We start from the raw sequence: 27553 nt of genomic DNA on the forward strand, positions 1-27553 counted from the left end.
TTTAATTGCCTCTCCCGTTACTAAGTAATAGTTATATGGGTATTGACGTGTGTTTAGCGAATTAGGTCGTACACTTAGTATAGGATTATTAAATGCTAATGGCCACGCTAAAGACCAAAGTTTCCCGGTCACTAACTAAATATTTGAACGTACGTTCTAACAAACCAGTGCTGCCCTTGGTTACAGAAGAGAGTTGCGGCATAATTCAATTATAACTTAATTCTGTAGAACATACTCCATAGCAATTGGTATTATTACGGGATGAAGACGTACTAAAGAAAAGTGATGAAGGACGACGAATCGTGACAATAATAGAAAATAAGAAACAGCATGCTTGGTCATTTTGAATCACCGTGCTGATAGAGGAAAAAGCAGAAGGAAAGCCAGAAGAAGAGATAATATCAAAGTAAGAATCAGCTCATCAAGGAAAAGAAAAGTTTTCAATGTTCCATGTTGCGTACCACCCATAAAGACTGCTGAATTATTCTTTCTGTTTCTGCAGATATTTAAGCTTCTCAATATAAATTCACTTTAAATGAAATAAAAAAGGAACGTTCAGAATGCGTTACCTAACATTTGTATTGCTAATATAGTGAGGGTCCTAAGGCCTGCCAAATTTGTTTTTATATAACATAGGGCACCTTACTAGTTTGGAAGACAATCGGCTATTAACATTATTTCAGTGTAATTTTAGTGCAGTCTAATTAGGAAAAGCTGCTTATATAATGCATATTTTTATGTGACGGGAGAGGCAATGCTACTTTAAAGTGGTCTTTTCTCTGGGTGACACAAAGATACACAAAATGTCTCACCACAACTAAATGAACCACTCGTTTATTTTAATCCCTCAGAAATGTATAAAATCCTGAGCTACTTAAAATGTACCTTTTTTACTTTTCTTCTGATTGTTACAAAAATACACCACCCAAATTTTATGCGTTGCACAAAATTATATAGAAATATTGAGGTTGTTAGAATGGACATTCTTCGCTTTTTTCCTGGTTGGTACAAAATTAAAAGGGGATCTTTCTGCTTGCTACAAAACTCAGAAGGTAACACAAATTTATTCGTTCGTTTATTTGATTACTACAAAATGATATAAGATTTTGAGTTAGTTAAAATGGTCCTTCTTTGTTTTTTCTCGTTAGTAAAAACTTATTCCTTTGTTTATTTGAATAGCACAAAAAGGTATAGAAATTCTCAGCTAGTTAACTTATCATTTCTCGGCATAGAAATTCTGAGCTAATTAAATTGGCATTTCTCGTTGGTACAAAATTGACTAGGTCACTCAAATTTATTCCTTCGTTTGTTTGAGTAGTAGAAGAGGGTCATTCTTTGTTTCTTATCGTTAGTACAGAAAGCAGACCATCAAAATTTATTCCTTCGTTTATTTTAGTACAAAATGTACATAAATAATGAGCTAATTAAAATAGACCTTTTCCGCATGTTAATTGTTAATACAAATATAAAGAAGCATACAAAATTTATTCATTCATCAATTTTTCTGCTTGGTACAAAATTAAACAAGTCACTCAAACTTAGTCCTTCGTTTATTTGAATAGCACAAAAAGGTACAAAATGCTGAGCTAGTTAACATTGACCTTCTTTGCTTAAGCCACTCAAATTTGTTCTTTTGTTTGTTTGTGTTAGTTAAAATGGTACAGATATATTGAGCTAGTTAAAATGGATATTCTTCGCTTTTTTTCATGGTTGGTACAAAACTAAATAGGCCGCCGAAATCTATTCCTTCTTTTATTTGATTAGTACAAAATGTTAATTCTTTCCTTTTTCTGCTTGCCACAAAACTGAATAGGTCACTCAAATTTATTCCTTCCTCTATTTGAGTATTACAAAATGATATAAAATTTTGAGTTAGTTAAAATGAAACTTCTTCGCTTTTCTGGTTAGTACAAATATATTGCCTTATTTGTTTAAATAGTACAAAAAGTATAGACATTCTGAGCTAGTTAAATGGTATTTCTCATTTGTACAAAATTGGATAGGTCATTCAATTTATCTCTTTGTTTATTTAAATAGTACAAGATGATTTACAAATGGTCTTTCTTCGGTTTTTCTGGTTAGTACAAATTTACTCCGTTCTTTGTGTAGCACAAAAATTATTAGTTAGTTAAATAGTTTTTCTTTGCTTTTTCTGTTTGGTACAAATGTATCCCTTCGTTTGTTTAAATATAAAAGGAAATAGGACACCCCAATATATTTATTTATTTATTAAGTGGCACAAAAAGGTGTAAAATTCTGAGCTTGTTAAAATGATTCTTCTTCGCCTTTTTGGTCAGCACAAATTTATTTCTTTGTTTCTTTATTAGCACAAAATGTAATTCTTTCCTTTTTTCTGCTTTGTACAAAACTAAATACTCCATCCAAATCTATCTCTTCGTTTATTTCAGTATTACAAAATGATATAAAATTCTGCGTTAGTTAAATTGACCATTCTTTGATTTTCTTCTGATTGGTACAAAAATAAAATAGATTACCCAAATTAATTCCTTCGTTGATTTGAGTAGTACAAAATTATACAGAAATATTGAGCTAGTTAAAATGGACCTTCTTCACTTTTTTCTAGTTCCTACAAAGCTAAATACTCCAACCAAATTTATTTCTTCGTTTATTTGAGTATTACAAAATGATATGAAATTCTGAGTTAGTTAAAAAAATTTTGTTCTTCTTTGCTTTTCTTCTGATTGGTACAAAAATAAAATAGACCACTCAAATTTATTCCCTCTATTATTTGAATAGCACATAAAGGTATAAAATGCTGAACTAGTTAAAATGGCCCTTCTTTGATTTTATTCTGATTGGTACAAAAATAAAATAGATTACCCAAATTAATTCCTTCGTTGCTTTTAGTAGTACAAAATTGTACAGAAATATTGAGCTAGTTAGAATGGTCCTTTTTCACCTTTTTCTGGTTCCTACAAAACTAAATACTCCACCCAAACTTATTTCTTCGTTTATTTGAGTATTACAAAATTATATGAAATTCTGAGTTAGTTAAAAAATGGTTCTTCTTCGCTTTTCTTCTTCTTGCTACAAAATTGAAAAACTCACTCAAAATTTATCCTTTCGTTTGTTTAAATAGTACAAAATGGTTCTTTTTTTGCCTTTTCTGGTTAGTTTGAATACTGCATCCAAATTCATTTTTTCGTTTATTTTAATACCCAAAAAGGTACAGAAATTCTGAGGTACTTAAAATACTGTTTTTTAAGCCACTCAAATTTATTAGTTCTTCACTTTTTTCTCTTTAGTACAAAATTGAATAGGTCACACAAATTTATCCGTTGCTCCGTTTACAAGTTATTCGAGTTTAAATATTTGACCTTTGACCTCGATGGTCAGTATTTTGTGACATGTAGAAGTTGATGACCTATTACTAAATGTGGAAACAGCACCTCAATATGTACCTCCGTTTACGATTTATTCTGGTTTAAATATTTGACCTTTGACCTCGATGGTCAGTACTTTTGGGACATAGAGTAGTTGATGACCTATTACTAAATGTGGAAACAGCATCTCAATATGTTGCCCCGTTTACGAGTTATTCTGGTTTTGACCACGATGCTTAGTTCTTTTTGGACATGCAGTAATTGTCAAATGTTTTGTTACACAGGGGTTGATGAAAGGGAACGAGTACATCCCCCTTATTACAGATTAGTGCTGTTAAAATAGGTATTCGTAGTCTGTTTGTAATTTCTGCTATGTTAAAATAAGGGTTGACAAATTGACCATAACAAGCGAACGCTCATAGTCGTATGTAATTTTTTGCTATGTTAAAATAGGGGTTGAAAAATAAGCATACTCTGTTATGCTACATAGTGTTATGTAATTTCTGGTATGTTAAAATAGGGGTTGAAAAATAAACCATACTCCGTGTGATTTCTTTTATGTTAAAATAAGGGTTGAAAAAGTGCTCATAAAAAGAGAACGAATACATCCCTAAAATGAGATCATAAAAGGGAACGAAGTGTTAAAATAGGGGTTGAAAGATAGCCATACTCTTTTGATAGCTCAAATACCGTGCTCGTTCGCTTTCTAGGGGTTCTCCCGTTTCCTTCCACTTTCTTCATTTCACTCATTTTTCATTATCACCTCTTTTAGCCTAACCGGCATAATCGTGCGATGTAACACTTAAAGATTTCATTTCATTTATTTTGTTTTGGTAGCTCTGCTATTTCACATAGTCTTATGTAATTTCTGCTGTTAAAAAGAGGTTGAGAAATGTGCTCTTAAAAGAGAACGAATACACCCCTAAGATAGGCTCATAAAAGGGAACGAATTGTTATGTTAAATTAGGGGTTGATAATAAGCCATACTTTTTTTATTAGCTTTGCTATGTTATATAGCCTTTTGTAATATGTGCTATGATCAAATAGGGGTTAAAAAAATTGGTTATACAAGAGAACGAATACACCCCTTATTATGTTGGTAGTCTTTGCTAAGTTACATAGAAGCGCTGCGTTCTTAGTCTCTGTGTAATTTCTGCTATGTTAAAATAGGGGTTGAAAAATAAGACATACTCTTTTATTAGCTCTGCTATATTATGTAATATGTGCTTTGTTAAATAGGCGGTTGGAAAATGTGTTATCGATCTGCTATGTTCATAGTCTCTGTGTAATTTCTTCTATGTTAACATATGGGTTGAGAGAAGTGCACACTCCCAAAAAGTGGTCATAAAAGGGAACGAAAACACTCCTATTTCAGGGTGTTCGATTTCCCATTCAGTGTGTTCGTAGTCTTATGTAATTTCTGCTATGTTAAAATAGAGAACGAATATATCCCCTAAACGAGTATACCCCCTTACTATGTTGGTAGTCTTTGCTATAATGTGCTCATTGTGTGTTATTTCTGTTATGTTAAAATAGGGGTGAAAAATATGCTCATAAAAGAGAACGAGTACACCCCCTAAAATGGAGGTCGTAAAAGACCGTGGGTGGACGGTTCAAGGTGTTCGATTTTTCATTCAGTGTGTTCGTAGTCTTATGTAATTTCTGCTGTGTTAAAATAAGGGTTGGAAACGAATACATCCCTGCTATGTTACGTAGTCTTATGTATTATCTGCTCTGCTATGTGTTCGTAGTCTCTATCTGCTATAAGGGATGGAAAAAGGGAACGAGTCCACCCCTTCATAAAAAAGAACGAGTACACCCCCTAAAAAGTGCTCATAAAAGGGAACAAATACACCCCTAAAATGGAGGTCGTAAAAGACCGTTGGTGGACGGTTCAAGGTGTTCGATTTCCCATGGGCTCCTGAGTTGTTCTCATATCAGCCAGATCGATCATTTTTCTACTACTATTACTTATATAATCACGTTAGGCATATCAAAAAGAAATCCTGTCGCATCCCTAACAAATAAACTATATGGCCAAGTCTAGAAAGAATGAAATAGTTGCCATTAACTGAAACTTTTCGCAATTTCTGCAATCTAATTATTTTTCTGAAAGTGTTATCGCTTTACACAACTCAAAGAATTGTGGATTATTCTTTTTATTAATCTCTCTATCTAAAAGAATTTGTTGTGAGGAAATGGCTGATCAACGATTACACCAAACGGATTAAGATAGAAACTCGCAACTTGGACAAGAAATAGAATTCTTGACGTAGAAAACCACTAAGGAAGGATTTAAGGAAATTGGATGAGGAAGAGGAAAATAGAGATGCTAATTTTCATATTAAAAATTAAATATTTCCAAATTCATAAGAATTAGAGACATGAAACTTGGTATTTGGACTTCTCATTTAAATTAATTAGAAACATTGTAACTGGTTTTTCTTTTCAATATTTGACCTAGAAGGGAAAAAAATGAAGAGGGAAGAAAAACGAATGATAATAGAAAACGATAAATAGTAGTGTTCAATCCATAGTGTTTGGGGCCCTGAAATAAATAGTGACCCTCGCTATGCCGTTTAAGATCAATCTCCGATCGGAATACAGGACATGTGACGGACAGGAAATAATCAGAAACAGTTTTTTAAGACTCCAATCTATAGTTTTAGCTGCCGATGACATTTAAGTCCAAGTTTTGCCCAGAAGGAGCAAGTCAGGTAGCTCAGGAATTTATAGTATCCTCTTTGTTATTTATTTAATTCATTCATTTGCTTTCAACGTTCAGGCCTCATTGTGATTGGGTGTGAGAATGGGTGACAAATAACATGTCCAAAATGAGAGAAATTACTGTGAAATCCATAACTTTAAGGTATTGTTTTAAATTAATTTCATAATCTTACGTTGTTTTAGGCGGAGCGGGGGCTGAAGTCTGGTCCCGGTGTAACCCCGTGTGGGTGCGCCACTGCTGAAAATGCATAATTTTGGGAAGATTATACAATATTGTAAAGACTGTCCCAGGTCGCGCACTCATGGGACTCCGCACCTAAGGCTATTCAGGGAAAGTAACGAGTTTATTTTTTCTAATTCAATCTCGGGGTTCAAAATATTTCGAAATGATTAACCATGATTTTGTAAGGCATTTTTTAAAAGTGTATACTCCGGACCCCCAGAGCCCACTTTCTTCTTGTGTCCCTGAAGTTCACTCGTGGGCAGCAACTTCACTTAAGATTTTACTTGGGGGGAGTTTAACGTTTTATATCAGTATTTTATTATGCAATTGATTAAAATATATGTATTTCTCAAACTCAAGGAGTGAAATTTGGTATTCCTGTCACTGATATGAATGAAGAAGTCAAAGTTGGTGGCAAATAGTTCATTCAAGCTGGAAATGGAATTCTCACACCATTGTTTCAGAAATTTACTTTCGTCCCAGGCCTCGCAAATCCACAGGGTGATTCCCTTTCATTGAGAACAATACAATTAACAGCTTATACGTTAGGTTAAGTCAGTGGCGGCTAATGTTAGTGTTGCAGCGTTGCGCAATGACCAAAGTATTCAAAAAATATATTATTAGCAATAGTAGTAAAGAACAGAAAAAAATGCTTTCTAATACTCCCATATATACTTTAAATAATATATTTTTTACTTCTGTAACTGGCTATTCCGTTAATCTGTTTTAAAAAGCGAAAAATAAATAATCCGTCATAGAGTCTCTAATTTATATTACGTTCCAGTGAGCATACAATGATCAGATTCCTTCAGCGTCGCAATTGGAGCGAATGTTGTCTCCTTTCCCCTCTGCAACGCAGCACGGTTTCCAGTGAACGAGAAGGTTTATCGCGCTAAATAAAATTTCTGAATTTTATTTCACTAGCAATTAACAAATGGTATTTGTTTTTATGCGTTCATATTTTTAAATTAGGGGACTATACTGAAGCAAATCAATATAATCACAATTAAAGTGATTGCAGAATTACAAACTAAGAAAGAAAATATGTAGTAGAGCAGAAAACAAATGAAAGTAGACCCGCATTTACAAGTTAATTCTTAGCTTATATACTCGTAGATAATGAAGGCTTCTTCTCCAGTAATTTGTGAACCAAATATTAATAAGTCAATATGTAGAATCCCCCCTCTTTGGATAGTATTTTAGTATTACATATTTCTTTTATAAAAATAAGTATATTTTATATTCTTGATAATTTTCATATAAAACTGTATGATGGGGAACGACACGTTGAATTTGGGACCAGTTAGCAATGCTCAGGGGCGTAGCCACGAGGGGGTCCACCGGGTCCGGACCTCCCAAGAATTTCGAAACTTGACTAACATTTGTAGAGTTTTCTAATGAACTATACTTGTTTAACAGAGAAATTATTGATGTAGGCTAAATATTTTATTTTATGCCTCATCATGTACTCTTTCTCTTGTTATAAAAATAATCGTTCTATCATTCATTCTAAAAATATAGGTGACAATAATTAAGAATTACTTATTGTCTTTTCGGCTGCAGTATAATGCACGTTCGATATTACCTAGACGTATTAGACCTGCCTCAAATACTTTGGACCCCTCCCAGCAAACATTTCTGGGTGTAGAACTGGCAATGCTGTTTGTTTTGACGTTCTTTGACTTTTCGCTTCTATTACATGCTGATCCTACACCTGGCGGGTTTCAAGGTTTGCTTTCCAGAACGTATAACATTGAGAAGCATTATGTGGAAGTATATTGTGATCATCGTGCATTGCGTAACAACCAAGACTGATGATTTGGAATGTAGTTTTTTTTTCTTTTACGCACATGTGTGTGTGTGTGTGTGTGTGTGTGTGTGTGTGTGTGTGTGTATGTGTGTTGATGTATGAATATGTGACATTCGCAATTCATATAGCAGTACCTTTTTTGTATCAGCTCTTTTGGTTATTAGTTATTAGATTTAATTTTATTGTGTGTGCTTTAATACTGCAAATAACTTACAAATTCTGAATGAATTGTACGTAAATAACTTAATACACTTCTGTAAATAACTTACAGAACCATGACTTCTGTAAATAAATTGCCAAAAAAATACCCAACTTTCAACTAAGGAAAAACTTGCAATTAAGGCTTAGAGAAAACAAGCAAAGGGCAATTCAGGAGAGTTTTCGAAAAATCCGGTTTAAATTTACAGGACATCACATGGCAGTAATGTTGTTCGCACTAGATAAATTTCCACAATTTATTTTCAATTTTCCTAGATAAACTGTGAATAAAGTGTGTTCTTTACATTTTTTATAACACTAATCTCTGCTCTACTAGTGCTGGCAGCAAAAGTAGAACATATGAACAATGGTCTTTCGCAGGTCAAAATGTAGTTCCGGAGGTAAAATATCCCCCATTCGGATCTCCGGGAAGGGGATGGCTTGGGAAGGACTATTGGACGAGAAAGTAATAATGGGGGGGGGGAGACAGACAAAGAAAGAAAGACAAGGAAGAGCAAAAGGTTTAGGATAGGGACATGGAACGTACGTACTATGTTACAGGGAGGAAAATTAGAAAATTTTAAAGAAGAAATGAAACAAAATAATTTAGATTTGGTAGGCGTTTGTGAAGTTAGATGGGAAGATAATGGGGTATTGAACAGCGAAGGATATAGAATGTTTTACTCAGGTAATGAAAAGGGCGGTCATAATGGCGTAGGAATAATTCTTGGAAAGCACTTAAAGGAGAAGGTAGTGAAAGTAGAATTTATTGATGATGGAGTTATGATGTTAAGACTTAAAGGGAAAACGAAGGATCTAGTAGTGATACAGACATATGCACCGACGACTTCGCATGCAAATGAAGAAGTAGAGGAAAATTATGAGAAAATAGAAGAAATTATAGATAAGGAGAAGAAGGGTGCATTCATAATTCTAATGGGAGATTTCAATGCAGTTGTGGGAGAAAAACAGGAAGGTAGTATCGTAGGCAAATATGGTTTAGGCGAAAGAAATGAAAGGGGAGAGGGACTGGTGAATTTCTGTGGACAGAATTCACTAGTAATTGGGAACACTTGGTTCAATCAGCACAAGAGAAGAAGATATACATGGAAATCACCAATAGACGGCGGAAGATTTCAGATAGACTATGTTATGATTCAGGAAAGGTATCGGAATAGCTTAAAGAACGCGAAGACCTTTCCAGGGGCTGATATTTTCTCTGATTATAATCTTGTGCTGGCCGCAGTAGATATTCAACTGAAAAATGTAGGTAGAAGAAAAGTAGGTAACAAAGTGTTGAATACTGAAAAGTTGAAAAACGAGGAAATAAGAAATCTTTTCGTTGAAAAATTCGAAGAAAAATGTTCAAACGAGGAAAGGATAGGCGCAGGTAGTAACGCACGGTGGGAACATATTAAACGTTGCTTACAGCAGGCTGCAGAAGAAGCAGTAGGTTACCGCGAACACAAAACTGCTAAAAAAAAACATGGGTTACAGAGCAGATGTTGCAGAAAATGAGGGAGAGGAAGATGTGGAAACACGTTGATACAGAAGAGGGCAGGAAGATGTACAGAAAGTTAAATAATGAATTACGAAGAGAAACAGACAGAGCGAGGGAAGAGTTTTACAAAAGAAAATGCGAGGACATAGAAGAATTAGAAAGAGTTGGGAAATATGAGGAAATGTATAAGGAGGTGAAATCTATGGAAATTCGGAGGAAACAAGGGAGTATTATGATGGCAGTAGAAAATAAGAATAGGAAGGTAGTCAGCGAGGGAAATGAGGTCATAGGAAGGTGGATAGAATACGTTGAAGACTTATATGAAAGTAGGGATAGACCGTGTAGCCTAAATGTTGAAGTAGAAAATGAAGTAGGCGAGGATGATAAAGGATTTAGTATTCTTCGGGATGAGTTTGAAAAGGCTATATCCGAGATTAGTAATGGAAAGGCAACCGGAATAGATAACATACCAATCGAATTCATTAAAAATATAGGAGACAAGGGAAAGAAAGAATTGTTGCGACTATGCAATGAAATATATGAAACAGGAGAATGGCCAAAAGACTTTCTGAAAACGATCATGATACCGATGGCTAAGAAATCGAACCCAAAGAGATGTGAGGATTATAGAACTATTAGTCTCATATCTCATGCAGCTAAAATTCTGCTCACAAGTAAACCTTACGTTTGGGTGAATCGAGTTGCTGACTGAGACACATATGAGAAAGTAGTACTAAATGTGGTCAGTATTTCAGTGAAGTTGTAGGTGCGAAGCTCCAGGGGTTTAGGAGATACAGCTATCAGAACATCACATGGAAGTACAGAATAGTCTTCATACAGTTGGAGGTAAAAGCTCTGTAAGACCTCTTGTAACGACAAAAGGTGAATAACAAATATATGGGTATATATTAGGACTAGGGGGAAGTCATATAGTAAGGGTATACCTGACGGCGGCCATCTTGAAATCCGCCATTTGGAATTAAGGTTAAGTTTTTAAAATAGGAATAGGGTCATGTGATACATGATTTAAGGCGCAAATTTAATCAGAAGAACAATGGTCACGTTAATTTTGAGTTACGCACAATTGGTAAAAAGTTACAGGGAAATTAAATATTGTTGCAGCATATGTATTAGTCCTTTACCCCACCTTGTAAATTTTGTTTTAATGATAATAATTAAATAGAAAGCAGGTGGATAAATATTAGGTCTATGGTAAGAGTTGCCTTGATGGTGGCCATGTTCAAATCCGCCATTTTGAAGCAGACAAAAGTTTTAAACAAAACGCATAACAGTGATACCTTATTAATAGCAAATTTTACCATAACTCCAACGGTATAACCATTTTTGCTTTATCATTAACCAGCACAAAATTAAATGGATCGCTCCTTACGACTACTGCTTTGACGGAATTGTTAACGACAGATGTGTCATGTGTAACTCGATTGCCTTTGTCAGGTGTGCTCACTGTGAGCAGAGCATTTGTGCAAGTCATGCACTCTTTTCTGAACTACATATTGATTGTACTAATTGAGGACTTTTCTGGAAGAAAGACCCAAGTTCAATTATGACTCAATTATTCTTTGGTCATTTTTCCTTAAATTAGCAACTTGTTTATGAGATAACAAATGATACTTAATGATAAAGCAAAAATGTTATACAGTTGGAGTTATGGTAAAATTTGCTATTAATAAGGTATCACTGTTATGCGTTTTGTTTAAAACTTTTGTCTGTTTAAAAATGGCGGATTTGAACATGGCCACCATCAAGGCAACTCTTACCATAGACCTAATATTTATCCACCTGCTTTCTATTTAATTATTATCATTAAAACAAAATTTACAAGGTGGGGTAAAGGACTAATACATATGCTGCAACAATATTTAATTTCCCTGTAACTTTTTACCAATTGTGCGTAACTCAAAATTAACGTGACCATTGTTCTTCTGATTAAATTTGCGCCTTAAATCATGTATCACATGACCCTATTCCTATTTTAAAAACTTAACCTTAATTCCAAATGGCGGATTTCAAGATGGCCGCCGTCAGGTATACCCTTACTATATGACTTCCCCCTAGTCCTAATATATACCCATATATTTGTTATTCACCTTTTGTCGTTACAAGAGGTCTTACAGAGCTTTTACCTCCAACTGTATGAAGACTATTCTGTACTTCCATGTGATGTTCTGATAGCTGTATCTCCTAAACCCCTGGAGCTTCGCACCTACAACTTCACTGAAATACTGACCACATTTAGTACTACTTTCTCATATGTGTCTCAGTCAGCAACTCGATTCACCCAAACGTAAGGTTTACTTGTCAGAATACTGAACAGAAGGTTATATGGAAGAACAAATAAAGATGTTGAGGAGGAGCGCAGTTCGGGTTCAGAAGAGGCAAGGGCAAAGAGATGCTATTGGATTATTAAGGGCGATCGGTGAAAGATTTATAGAAAAAGGGAAAGAGGTGTATGTTGTATTTATTGATCTAGAAAAGGCTTTTGACCGCGTGAATTGGGAATTGTTGTTTGGAGTTCTAACAAAGATAGGGTTGGAATGGAAAGATAGGAGACTCATAAGAAACTTATACATGAACCAACAAGTAAATGTTAGGATAGGGGAAGAACTGACGGAAGAGAGTGCAATTGGAAGGGGAGTTCGACAAGAATGCTTCCTCTCGCCAACACTATTTAATGTCTATCTAGAAGAGATAGTGAAAAAGAGCCTACATGATGATGATGGCATTTCGGTAGGAGGTAGAATGATTAGATGCATAAGATTTGCAGACGATATGGCGCTTCTTGCAGAATCTGAAAAGAAAATCAATAAAATGTTAGAAAAAATGAGAAAGGTCTTTGAAGAATATGGGATGAAAATAAATGTTAGAAAGACAAAAGCCATGGTGATTGGAACGAAGGGGTCTGTGTCAAATATAAAAGTAGGAGGGGAGAAAATAGAACAAGTGAATAGTTTTCGATACCTGGGTAGTATCCTTAGTAATGACATGAAATGCGAACGTGAAATAAAAGCAAGGATAGGAATGGCGAAAGAAGCCTTTAGGAGGATGAAAAGTCTGTTTTGTGGGACCTTGAATAAAGTGTTGAGAAAAAGACTCATAAAATGCTTCGTGTGGAGTGTTGTACTGTATGGGGCGGAAACGTGGACATTACGTAAAGGTGACGAAAATCGACTGGAAGCCTTCGAAATGTGGGTGTGGAGAAGAATGGAAAGAATTAGTTGGGTAGAGCGGAAAACGAATGAGAGAGTGTTAGAAATGGTGTGTGAGAAAATAACTTTTAGATATTATTAGGAAGAGGGAGAGAAACTGGTTGGGACATTGCCTAAGAAGAGATTGTATCATGAGGGACGTCCTAGAGGGTATGGTGGAGGGAAAGAGAGGGAGGGGGCGATGGAGACTACAATTAATGGATGATATTAAAACAGAAAGATCATACGTGAAGACGAAAAGGTTAGCGGAGGACCGTGGAGCATGGAAGCTTCTCAGCTGCGGCAAGTGACCTGCCAATAAAGGCAGAATACCTATGATGATGATGAATCTCTGCTACGAACTCTCTTCAGTCTACACTGAAGAGGAATTCGGATCACTGTCAGGGGCTGAGTTCGCTAGAATGAATTGTTAGCAAGAGAAATTATTTAGTGAATCTACAAAACTTCTGAAATTAATATTAACTGTACCTATGGCGTCAGCAAAAGAAGAAAAGCTTTTTTTCCACATCAAAAAGAATTGACACTTTCAAGGAATTGAATGTCCCAAGAAAGGTTATCACCAATGGTTATGTTTTCCATCGAAAGAGACCTGACAACAAGAATACCAGAGTTCAACCAGCATGTATTAGGCAGATTTGCTCCAATCAAAGAGAAGATAATGAACTTACTAATTAAATAAGGTGATTAATCGGATAAAATGTTCTGCATTTTTTTACTTTTTAAAAACATAATTTTATTTAATTTCACATGTCACATAGCATTTGCATCTAAAGTTATGCTGATTAGTCAATGAGTCCACTTTATATCTTCTGTCTCTTATCGTTCGTACTGCAACACCCGAAACCACAATCCACCGACCGCCACTGGGTTAAGTTAGTTTAATGTTATACAGATGAATACTTGCTTCTTGTTTCAACAAAGCAGTGGACATTATATATATTGTCACCTCATTTCAAGTTTTTTAAGTAAATAGGCTGTATAATAATCACACTTGAACTCCATGTACATATTATGTACAGAGAATGTACTATGTTTTCTTTACATATTTTTTAAAATTAAATAGCAATGGAGTCTTTAAATAACTTTTGTACGTCTAATATTCTCATAAATACTGTTATTTCTGTGACTCATTGGATGCCGATGGAGATAGGGGAGTGGTTTCGGATATTTAGCTTTGAATCACGAGGCGCAATCTATCGTGGTTTCGAGTCCGACTCAAGATGGACAGTTTTAATTATTCTCGATATTTCTGCGTTCATGTTCCTGTATAATTGGTAGTCATGTAAGGATGTGGAAACTGAAGCTAATAATTAAAAAAAAAGTGATCGATCGGTTAAAGTTTGGTGAGAAGCTAAACAAACAAAATATAATACGTAAAAAGTATTTACTGTTGTGTTGTATTTATGTCAGCCTAAAACATAGTGGTGACAGCAGGGACGTATCCAGGACGGACTTCTGGGGGGGCGGTGGGTTGTAATACTCCTACTTAGAGCTACACAGAGAAAAATCCGTTCTTCGGACAGCGGTATATTGTACAAATATACGGTATCCTCTTGCTTACTATAGAAATCAGTACGGAGCATACGTTATACGTATGCTACATAGGCACTGCCCTTAGATGTTACATCATGCCGTTGCAGGATGTCTGACATCTAACAGTTTTCCGTATATCACATGCATATACTTATGTTACCTTCGTCAGCTATATGTTAAATACGTCCATTTGTATCTGAGATCCTGACCTCCTACATTGTTTCATACGGAAAGTACGTATAGATGGAACACTTATACAGAAAGTGTTATAAAGCGCGTTTTCAGTTATACGTCTGTTGTACGTTAAGTCCAAAAACTACAGGAATTACTAATGTAACCTATCTTTTTAAGTACGCCACCTACATTTTTTTCTCAGTGTACTTTCAAGAGCTTCAAACTTTGGGATGGGTTATATATAAAATAAGAGTTTCCTCTTCTGGGGGGGGGAGAAATATTGCACTGAATAGATGTAAGTGGGTGGATAACAATTTCGTCGTATCAGAGGCGACGACTTCTTTCGCTACGGAATTTAATCGTTGACTCAGCGGCTGAAGACTTAAGTTATTTTGATTAACCAGAAATTGTAGATTTAGTTTTTGACCTTTGGAAATTGCGCATGTGGGACAGACGTTCCATTACATCAAGTTTTTTTAAAAATACATATATCTAGATTGTCATTCAAACAAGCCTCATTTCATTATGATATTTTAAAATTTATTTTCAACTTACCTGTCGTTGAGAGGGAACCAACCCAGCAACAGGGATCTGGCGTTGGCTTCTCAACCTTTCTTGCTCCTCTTTCAAGAGGGCCTTCTGGAGGCGAATTTGTTGTTTCACGGTTAGATAAGCCTTTTCTACATCTCGAAACGCTTGCGAGTTCACTGTGTAAAGAAGGAAACGGAAGAAAGCACATATAAGTTTCAAATACTCACCAATAGCGTACCATTTTGTAATATTCAAATATCATTAACTCGTTCTGCTGTATAGTGCAGGGGCATAAGAAAATATTTCCTAGCCCGTGAGATTTTGAATGAAAACATATTGGGACTTATCGCGATGTATTTGTAATAAAGCATATAACATGTACTACTAGGTGTTTTGCCTGATTCCATTGCAGACGGACTGTATGACGTCATGATTTCAAGATGGCCGCCAGAATAGACAATAATATGTTTTTCGTCTGTAACTCGTTTATGGTTAATTAACACACAACGCGATATATATATATATATATATATATATATATATATATATATATATATATATATGTTACCGTCAGAACCCGAAATTAGGTAAAACTAGAATTTCCTAGTTAAAACTAGTTTTCTCAAAGCCGCTTCGAAAGAACTAGTATTAACTAGTCAATACTAGAATTTACGATGTTAGTTAGGTAGTTCTAGTTTTTACTATTTTTCCTTCTAGTTAAAACGTGTTATTACTAGTCAAAACTAGTATTAACTGAAATGTGATACCGTCAAAACCCGAAATCTGTTGAAACCAGAATACCCTAGTTAAAACTAGTTTCGTCAGCCTTTCGTATTAACTCAGTATTAACTAGTGAATTGTAAAATTGACAACGCTTATTAAGAATGCGTAGTTTACTATTTATTTTCATTAAAATACAATATTACTAGTGAAACCTGAAGAAATGTATTTATTAAGACACTTAGAAATAACTTTTCTTTTGCACAAACATCATAAATGTTTCTATATATTTCTAAAAAGTATTATGGCACTCACAATATCATAGAAATCCTTTGTTTTTGCAGTACCTTGCGAAATATAAACCCTCTTGCATGCATAACATGTGAATCGTTGTCGTTCAAATACAATTCTATAGAAACACTTATTTATGAAGAAATACACAGAAAAGACTTCCGTTTTGCAGAAATATCTGAAATGCTTTTGTATGTTAGCACAAGGTAAAATACACACTACTATTGCACTACTACTTATTCTATTCGGTGGTGCCAAAGCCAATCTACTGACGTAATATTGTATATTTATTATGAAATACAAAGAAAAACGTTTTTATTGCTAAAACATCTGAAATGTTTCTATTTGTTACCACAAGGTAAACTATCATGGCATTTTGAGTTGCAGAGAAAACCTTTCTTTTTGCACAAGCATCTTTTCAAAATACATGCTTTCTTGCACACACAACGTGTGAACCCTTGTGGGGTTAATGCTGCTTTCCTGGCTGCAGTTCTCAACGAAATTTCAGTATCTGGTACTTCGACTGGTGTCAGGAACTGCTCGTGGCAAATGTCGAATTCAGACCTACAACAGACACATTTTGTTTAATCACATGGTGTGGAAATCCTGAATCACTTATATAAAAAATAATAATGACTTTTCAAAACAAAATAATAATGTATTTTAACGCACAATTTCCACACTCGTCATAATTAGTATTTCAGAGAAACACCGGTAGTTAATCTGCGTATTTCCTACAAAAACGCCTATGCACTAAAGCATATTTCACGAGTACCGGTTTCACAAGCTAAACAACAGTCTTTTACCGGGATCAAGTTCGTGACATGTTATCAATCTACTGGTGAGTACACAGCAGACAACAACAGATGGATTACACATTATTAAATCGGTTCCGGAAAAACATAATGGACATTATAACAGAAAATTATTTTGACATAAAATGATGTGAAGAATCCATCATTATTTCGGTTAATAATAATATTACAGATACGTATAAAACACTAACATCTATGGTTAAGGGTGTTGACCAAGCTCCTCCCCATTAATTTTTCCGTTTTTTGAAGATTGTGAGAAGTTGTAGGTCACTATCACCATTTTGGAAAGCAAGCAAGACAGAATTTAAGTAATTCTATGATCTAAAAGGATCAGCGCTGTAAACAATTTACTTTCTGTATAGAAATTTGAATAGCTGTGAATAATGATGTCACACGCTGACTACTCAAAAATCTAAACAAAAAAATAAGTTGTTTACAGGAATAATCCTTTCAGATCACAGACTTATTAAATTCTATCTTGCTTGCTATCCAAAATTGTGATAGTGACCTACAACTTCCCACAATCTTAAGAAAAAGAAAGAAAGAAAGAAAAGAAAGTGGTGGGGAGCTTAGTCAACAGCGTTAACATATACAATATAGCTCTTAATTACCGAGCGGCCATAGATTAGTTGGTAAAGTGCTGGCTTCGCATTCGGAAGGTCGCAAGTTTGCGTCCAGCGGCCTACCATCCTGACAGGATTTCCAGCTTTTATCCCTTTTATACCAATCAAAGAATGTGATAGTACCTATAAAACTAGGCCTTAACCAACTTCCTTCCCATATGCTATCTCGTACCCCATCCTGGTGTGTACCAGAAATGCTTAAAGGCCTTAAATGAAAATGCTTAAGGCCTTCTGCGGGCGTGGTCGCGGGCTCTAAATCCCGCTGGGAGACCTCTGCCTCGGATACAAACCCGAGCAATGGTTCGGATCCCAAGGTCCCGTCGTTAGAAGCTCCTTAGCTTGTTTAGGACGTTAATACAAATTCTATCAATAAGGAGCACATAAAAGACAGAAAACTTACCTGCAATATAATTTATCCAGCTTTCCATCCTTGGTTCCAATCTTGTGCAGATCTTCATTTTTTGCTAGAAAAACTCCAATGACATTCCGAAAATCCGGCTTTGCTCTGTCCACATCCAGGATTGGTATTATGACATTATCTCCCACTTCAACAGGTGGATGGGTGGCATCAGAGATACGTTTCATTTTCTTGGCCTCCTTTGACAAATTTTCACGTGCTTCTTTCCTGGATGATGTGATATCAACCGCACTAGGACCAGCCTCATTTTCTCCTTCATCAAATGTTTCATGTTCACTAAGGCGCTCATTCGTGTCCTCAATAATACTCACGAGGTCGTCCTCATCGTTTGTTTTGGAGAACATCTGATGACAGTGCTGAAGTCGTAAGTCCTACTCTTGGCTCAATGCCGAACATCGCACGGTATGGAGACTGTTTTATTCCGGAATGATAAGCTTGATTTTTCATAAACTGAACAAAGCGGAGACCATTTGACCAGTTTGTTGTTTTATTATCATGCATCCACGAGGCAAGCATATTTTCTATATCTTGATTTGCCCGTTCTACTGACCCTTGGCTTTGGCTGTGCCTGGGCTTTCCGTTGACTAACTTTAACTCAGGCCAGAGTGTCGTTAGTTCCTTGATGACAGAATTAACAAACTCTCTGCCATTATCAGAATGTAAAATGCAGGGGGCACCAAATGTCAAAAATATGTCTGTCAGTTGGTAGGCTACTTCTTCAGCTCTTTTGGTTTGCAGCGCTCGCAGTAAGACAAACTTCGTCAGATGATCCTGGTATACCATGATAAACTTGAACTTACGATCAGGGTGTGCTTGCATGTCTATCAGGTCCACTTGACATTGGCTGTTCATTTCTGTGTGAAGTATTGGCTTAGAAACAAAGCCCTTCTTTTTCATACTTTTCTTCCGTTGACATGTTTCACACATTGACAGAAAAATATTTATCATTTGAGTCGTAACGTTGGCATATTTCCTAGAAGTTTCAGCTTTCATTCTATCTCGACCTCCGTGTCCCACAGCAACATGTGATGCTTCAATAATATCAAAGATCTCCTCGGCAGGTAAGTAGTACTTCACAGGCTCACTATTCGACACCAGTTTTTTTGTTTCACCAATTTCCAAAACATTAAACCGTTTCAAACGTCTGTACTGTAAAGGTGTTTTCTTTGCAGCAGATTTTGCCTCTTCAACTTCAGTTAAAAGTTTACTGTAAACGTCCTTGGTCATTGCATTATAGTGACTGTCTTTTTCATTTTCCAAACGAATAATTTCTTTGAAGAATCTTTCCTTCAAAATTGTTTCTTTATCGGACTGACTCATTACAACGAATAATCACCTCACACTTCCCGAAACACTAACACACGCGTAGCCACGACAAGAGAGACGCACACTTTACAAAGGCTCCGAACAGACTGAGAGAAAACAAAACAATACTTTCCCAGTAGGAGCAAGTCCGAACTTGCAGAAACACTGTTAACTGATCCATTTTGGTCAGAACTAGTTTTAACTAGTAAAAACTGTATATGATTCACATTATATAGTCTTTTTCGTTAATTCCAGAATTACCTAACTAACATAGTAAATTCTAGTATTGACTAGTTAATACTAGTTCTTTCGAAACGGTTTTGAGAAAACTAGTTTTAACTAGGAAATTCTAGTTTTACCTAATTTCGGGTTCTGACGGTATATATATGTGTGTGTGTGTGTGTGTGTGTGTGTAAACCAGCAGATCTTCGCACGGCAAATGCAGGAATTCTATATGATTTCAAAATATATATGATGTAAAAAATTTACCAATTAAGCTTGAAGTTAACAGCATCAGGAATGTCATTATACATCTCAGCGACCATAACATCTATGGATTTAACGCGGTCGTTTTCGATTATTTTGACATTTCACATCCTCCTCCACCTTCCCTCGTAAAAACCGTTCGAATCATTGTACTCGCTGCATTAACCTATATTTTGGAAGGTGAATATTCTAGTACCAATGCGAAGGGCATCTTCAGCAACTCCCTACTTTCTTGACCAATGAGTACCAGGGTTGATATGGTATGAAGGAAGCTGATTGGCTCTGTAGGTCACGAATACGTTGATCTCGATGTCGCAAAGTGAAGTATGTTAGTGACCTACTGTGCTTAGTATTAGTGACCTATAGTTGGTATTAGTGACCTACAGAACCTACGAGCCTACTAGTTCTCTACATACCCATATCGACCCTGGTACTCACCAGCCAAGAAAGTAGGAAGTCAACGATGCATTGGGTGGACATGCCCTTTACCAATGACAACACTGAAAATTATTTGCTGGATTATTTATTACTTACCGGTGGTTAACTTTACATGCAATATTCTAAGAAGATTGCAAATTTCTACGTGTTTGATGTTTTGCCTATATTATTTTAACATATGACCATAAATTCTTTCTTATTTTATAATTAACACGTAAAAATATTACGTAGAGAAAACTTCACAGATCATCCTCCAAGTCTAAGGGTTATTCATCATCGTCTGCAAATACCACTGTTATCGCAGATCTCTTCATCGCCACCACACTTACATATTTCTGAACACGGTAAAGTCCATATTTTACACATGTAATTTACAACACAACGTCCTTTCCCACAACCACAACGTACTAATTCCAGTAACCAATCTGGTGCGCATGGCATCGAACTCATCATAGGAGAACACTTGTTTCCAGATTTCTCTCATCCATACTGTGATGATTCTGGGAAGTTTGGGTATTGCTTATCAGCATGCATCACTCCAAACTTGATAATGTACTCTTAAAATATGTTGTGTCAGGGAGAATTTTTAAATGTAAATTTCACTTTGCACATCTTTTGTTGAAAACATCCACCAGCACAATTCACCTATGTCTGATATTTTTTTTCTTTCAAGTAAACTTGGCAAAAGAATTCCTCGACTAGTTGCTCATGTTCTTGTTTAAATTCTTCTAGAGGGGCCGCGGTGGCTCAGTGGTAGAGCGTTCACCTCTGGTGCTTGCGGTCCCGGGTTCGATCCCAGCCCCCACCAAGTGAACTTTGTGGTGGACAAACACCGTGTGCGTGGGTTTTCTCGGGGTTCTCCCACTTTCTTCATTCCACCATTTCATTCAGTACTCATCATTACCGTCTCCTTTAGCCTAACCGGCATAACCGTCGGACGTAAAACTCAAAGATTTATTTTTCTTCTAGAGATTTAAGTGAAGTGCCAAAGCCTGAAGAACTTCTTTTTCTGCTGTTTGGGAAACTTTCCCAAAAGATAGTTTGCTTTTATTCTTGAAAAACTCTGTAATATCACTGCCCGAAAATGCGCGAAGAGCTAACAATGTCTGAACTTTTGTAGACCCTATTCTGAAATAAACAAGATTGTTATCAATAAATAATTTATTAGCACCAAATCCAACGACAAACATAGAGTCTTTCGGAAAATGTTGCGACCACCACAGTGAAAGGATGTAAACGTCGTATCTGGTGAAGGCAGGGTAGTAAAATGACGTGAGATATACAATGAATGTAGAATAATTTTTGTATCAGCTTTCGATTGAGTGTTTTGAAGTTCTCTAACCTCATTTCCATCGATGACTTCGCTTCATTCCTCCAACTATCAGTTTTTGTTTAATCTTTCGTGATGGAATATGCCTTTATTTGCGAGAAATTATATTAACTCATCCATAGTTTTTGAATGAGACAAGAGAGATCTTATTGGCAATCTTTGGATATTGGTAGAATCTGTAATTTTGTACTCGACAGGTATTTTTTCACAGAAAGTAGAAGAGAACAGAAATTTAATTTGAATAAAAAACAAAACAACTGAGAAAACTTAAAACTATGACTATAACTCTGAAACGTTAAGATATAAAAAAATATAATAACTTTTTCTCTACCTTTTTTTCATTCAGAACAAAAAATGTTATCTACAAAATTTGCAGAGAATTAACCATAAAGAGTTACAGACGAAAAAAGATAGTAGTATCTATGCTGGCAGCCATCTTGAAATTATGACGTCATACAGCCCTCTACAATGAAATCAGGTCAAGCACCTGGTAGCACCTGATTATATGCTTCATTTCAAATACATCGCGATAAGTCTCAATATTTCTTCATTCAAAATCCCATGGGATTATATATGCCCCTGGACTAATACATGTAATAGCTCAGTTTATACGACTCCGACAGTTAGGTTGATTGAGCACTCATATTATCTGGATTCTTTCTTTAACACGTTCGCTGCTGAGGACGCCCATCGGCGTCCAGTACTGAATTTGGCATATACGCCGGACGCCTCTCGGCGCTTGTCCCTGCAGCTGATTCACTTTCCCGCCAGCGCTAGTGCAGGTATTGCTAGCGCTGGCGGGAAAGTGAATCAGCTGCAGGGACAAGCACCGAGAGGCGTCCGGCGCATATGCCAAATTCAGTACTGGACGCCGATGGGCGTTCTCAGCAGCGAACGTGTTAATTACAAAACATCGGACTTGTCTTTTACACATGATCTATATCAGGTATTGTTTCGGTCTTTGCTCACTTCAGATTTTAACTTTCTACGAGACCCAAAATCAATTACTTTTACCCATAAGAGATGGCTTATTTAAAGCTATTTAAAAACTAAAACATTCTATGGTCATGGGATGTTCATGGGGAGAATTAACGCTACTTTCCTCCCGTACGTATGCTTTTCTTTTAATATCAGAGTGAAGCCAATGTGTTTGAGAAGAAGAAGAGGTCACCCCCGGCGACACAAGCATACAACCCCGAAACAAAGATAGCGGAAAAACTTTAACTAATAAAACACAACTTTCAAATCACAGCACAAGTAACAATTGAAACGGTTCGTAGTTTTCTTTAAAGTTTTATACACTTCCAAAAATTAAGAACGAGAGTAAGCTTCACAGCTGTGTCTCTCACAAGTGGTATAAATCGATGAAACTCAAACAATGAATAGAAAGTAATGCTACCGTATAATACAAGAAACAACAGAGAGAAACACGTGATTAAGAGAACCGGAATGACACTTTTATAAGGAAACAATAACTTATACTGAAACCACTTCGAGTCATAATGGTCTCCCATACAATCATCATGGATAGGAATCCATGCTTGTCAACGTGCTTTTATGCTGCTCACAAGCTTGACATTCAGTTATTTTGCTATGGAGTTCCATTACTCCACCAGGGCTATTGAAGGCTGCTGGATGGTCTTTGTTGTATCTAGATGTGCTTCACACATTGTTGGGTCGGAATTCAAGTCAGGGGAATGGGCAGGCCACTTAATTTGCCGATATCCTCCCGTTCAAGGAGCTTCGCCATTTGTACTGTTCAATGCGGTCGCACATTATGGTCCATGAAGATTATGCCTGAGCCGACTGCATCTCAGAAAAGACGCACATGGAGAAGTACTGCAGCGTGACAATAAAATTAAGTGGTGAGTGTAGCGCTTTCAAAAATTGCGAGGTCGATATGCTCATGCAACAATATTCCTCTCTAGAACCTGAACAACAAGAAAGCCTGAACAGCTTGAACAACCATTTTTTCAATGTTATTGGGTTTATTTCGTGTTCCATCCGCTTACCAGATGAGAGTTATTACTCAGAGTGAATGTGTTCTCATCTGAGAAGAGTCTCCTCGTTCCAGTCACGATCTTCTTGGCACTACTATAAGTGATGCTACCGATGTGAAGCTGTCAACAGAACACAACATAATGACCGTCTAGCAAAGAGACAACCCCGATGTGTAGTCGACGTGCTACTGTAAAGTTTGATATCGGATGCCTTGCAGATCTGTTAAATGTGATTGTAATTGCACCTGCTATTTGACATGAGTCCCTTCTTGCCTGTTGGATAATATATTGGTTGCCCGCTACTGTAACTGATCGTGGTCGACCATCTCTTCCTCGAACAGCATTGCTTGTAGTTTGGAACGCTCCTCCATGCACGTTAATAATGCTGTTGGCAATACTAAACTTCCAGGCCACACTCGTCATACTTCGATCTTATTCCAGTTTCCTGATGATTCTTTCCTGTGTAACGTCATCCGAATGTTATTTCTGGGCCGAGGCCGCGGTGGCTCAGTGGTAGACTGTTCACCTCTGGCGCATGGGGTCCTGAGTTCAAACACTGCTCCCGCCAAGTGAACTTTGTGATGGACAAACACCGTGTCCGTGGGTTTTTCGGGGTTCTCCCGTTTCCTCCCACTTTCTTCATTCCGCCATTTCATTCATTACTCATTATCACCGTCTTCTTTAGCATAGCCGGCATGACCATGGGACTTAAAACTCAAAAATTTTATTTCCGGGCCATGTTATTGTAAGTAACGCCACATTATGCATTTTAACAGCTTTCTGACTGGATATACTGTCTCGTTCCTTTCATCCAACTGCTGTGTGTTGCGGAGCAGATTCATTTGGTGCATTAATCACGCTGACGTCACTTCATACAATGTCTTGGTCTGTGTGTACGTGTAGGAGAGCTCTAGCAACAATACATTAAATGTCAGGCTTTCATTAAATTCCACCAAATACGCAAGATTTTATGTTGCTTCATCTATTTCATCCTTAACTTTAGCACATTACTCTATTTCTCTACATTTTGTTTCTTTAAAACTTTTTACACGAAAAATTATTAAACGATGGACTCACACAGATCAGAACGGAATGGTGCATCCACTCAATGGTAAGAAGGCATAGACTGACCACTCTCTGGGAAGACTCGTACCAACTACCCGCCAATCATACAACGATATTCTCTACTGAAAGCAGAGCCGGATCCTGAATCCTGCGTTCACAAAAGTCGCCAAGTGAAGAGGGCGCCGAACTGGGAAAGGAATTTTGTGTATTAAATGTGAATATCTGTTAGAGAAAATGTTGTAATGAAAATTGTTCAAATAGCTTCAATAAAAAGTATTGTACAGGCTTAGGTACAGATAAATTACGTCAAAAGGACATAAAGTCGAATTTTTACGTGGTTGTCTGTAAAATACACCTGTATAATTGAAATGAACTCGTACAACAGTTGGTGTCAATGCCACATAATCTAGTAGCTTAGCAGCATAAAGGGCCGAATTGTGCAAAATGTGATACCAACATGCCACTTTCAGGGATGATAGGCCTATTAATAAGAAGTAAATCCTGATATAGGACCACCTCGGTGGGGGTCTTGTTTTAGGTATATGACGTCATCAATATGGCCGCCAACGAATTTCGACTTAACTGAGTTTAAAAATGTATAACTCCTTACCATTCAAGGTAGGAACTTCGTTTCTCCTTTATTTTGCAGAGAATACATTGTACCTCTATTGCCATTATAAATACTTGCCTTATTATGCCGCCATTTTTAAATATGGCGTCTCAAACTGAAAAAAGTTTTATTTTCAAACGAGTTTCTTTGTTTTATAGCAAATAACTTTGGAACTGCTATGGTTATGGAAAAATACATTGAAATAATCGTCAAAGGTCATATCAATAGCTTTCGAACGCGACCAGAATCATTGATGTATCTCAACAAATAACTGAGATAATCAATTTTTTGTAGGACTAAAGGTAGAACTTTCGTGAATAATGTTCGAATGTATCCGTAGATGTAGTTATATGGTATTTGTAGTTCCATTGGCCATTTGATAATAGGAACATAGTACCGCTACCAGTATGTTCCTTTTAAAGTGGAGAATAGCAAATCACAAGTGTTTATCTTTTGTCCGTGCTGAAAACAATTTATAACGTCATAAATTCAAGACGGCCGCCGCGGTTTATTTCCGGTACGATAAATGGGAATTTCTCGCCACAAAAAAATAATAGAAACATGCAATAACCACCAATCTCTTTCTTTGGATGTGAAGAATCTTGACATAACATGTGATTGGCTCCCCTTTGTGTCTAGAAGCCAATATATGACGTCAAAATCACAGTATGGCGCCATGGCTTACGTACAGATTATGAAAATTATTTATTCCTCGCATTAGAGAAACAATAGAAACGTGCAACAACCACCAATATCATTTTTCATATGTAGAATAATACAGTAACATTAGTAATTGTCTTTCCTTTGAGGCGAAAGGCGAGTATATGACGTCATAAACACAAGATTGCCGTCGACTCAAATATATGTTATGCATAATATTACATGATTTATTTTTCTGTTTTTTGGTATTTCTAATACACTGTTGTTCTTGGTTTGTGTTCCAGGAAACAATACGTTATGTGTGACATAATTTCGTATGTTCTTTGACTGAGCCGTATGTTCTTTGACTAGAAAAGGAAATGGAAAGCGGTTGAGGTAGACAGCAGTACTGCAGCACTTGGCTCAGTGTCGTGCCTAAAATGGGAGTTGTGCGTTCTGTGCCAGAAGTTAACTTCAGAAAACTTAGTATGCCCCGCAGATAGTAAAAGAAGTGGGAAAACATTAAGATATGCCAGTCTCGTAAAAGATTTAAGAGAATATGAAGCAGAAATTGGACTTCCGTAAAATATAATATTCCATAGTATAAAAAATGATAGTAGTGAAACAATGCAAGTGCTTTTCCAGAACAAAGCAAAGTTTCACAAATCATGCTCGCTGGCTACGGGGCAGTGGTTGGACAGAAATGCTCGTTGAAGCGAATGTCTACCCATCTGGAAAAGCAGAGAGTTGTCTCAGTTGTTCGCATGTTAAACGTTCACGTTATGTTCATCAGGTAACAATGGCAGCCTTATACATCCTTCTGAATAAAGCCTACTCTGAGTACGCAGATAACGCAATTCAAAATGAGCCAATTCTCACATTACATGACTGGGTAGCACTAAGACAGACTCAATCGACCCAATTCAAATTTTGGTACACGACCATGAAAATTGAATCACTTCTTCTTACTTTGCTGGACAGTATTCGATCGGTGAAATTTTCCTCCTATTCTAGTGCATTGGATCTGATTTGTCCCCTGGATGTTCGTCCTGGATCATATCAATTATGCCTGTTGGATGTCAGTATTCATAAAGTTTTGGGGAGAATTGAATGTACGAAACCCACAAGTATATGATGAATTTCAGAAAGGTAATTTTGTGGGAAGAAAGACGAACAGTAAATATTCATACATGTCCCACGATCAGTTACATGAACAATGTATCACAATACGATATACCTAGTGTATCGTGTGTTACATTTCATGGAGCAGTATTAACTCACATGCTGAAGCCTATTCCGGGACAGACATTTTCTATGTATTACGCTAACACATTTAAGCCATTTTTAGAAAAGTTTGCGAGTGATGTCATGAGAATGGACATATTCTTTCACAATTATGATCCCGACAGTCTGAAAAAAGAAGAACGAGACCAATGAGGAAAAGGACCAAGAATACTTGTGAAAGACTCCACACGCACTCCCAAAAAATGGGCATTATTTTTGAATAATTCTGAAAACAAAACTGATTTATTTCGACTTCTGTGT

General features: G+C 36.4%; 1 protein-coding gene across 1 annotated transcript; it reads right to left on the reverse strand.

Annotated features, from left to right (window-relative positions):
- Positions 1 to 18456: 18456 nt before the first annotated feature.
- Positions 18457 to 19362, reverse strand: LOC145676668 (KRAB domain-containing protein 2-like). Its single transcript, XM_081747512.1, has one exon. It carries the CDS (start codon positions 19360 to 19362, stop codon positions 18457 to 18459), a length of 906 nt encoding a protein of 301 aa, XP_081603638.1.
- Between the last annotated feature and the right edge of the window lie 8191 nt (positions 19363 to 27553).

The sequence above is a fragment of the Thermobia domestica genome, unplaced genomic scaffold (assembly GCF_964235325.1).
Source record: "Thermobia domestica unplaced genomic scaffold, izTheDome1.hap1.1 HAP1_SCAFFOLD_282, whole genome shotgun sequence".
In the NCBI taxonomy this organism is placed as follows: domain Eukaryota; kingdom Metazoa; phylum Arthropoda; class Insecta; order Zygentoma; family Lepismatidae; genus Thermobia; species Thermobia domestica.

Bases quoted from the DNA above. Each gene is read 5' to 3' on its own strand.
- LOC145676668 (XM_081747512.1), bottom strand. From the start codon at position 19,362: ATGACCAAGGACGTTTACAGTAAACTTTTAACTGAAGTTGAAGAGGCA.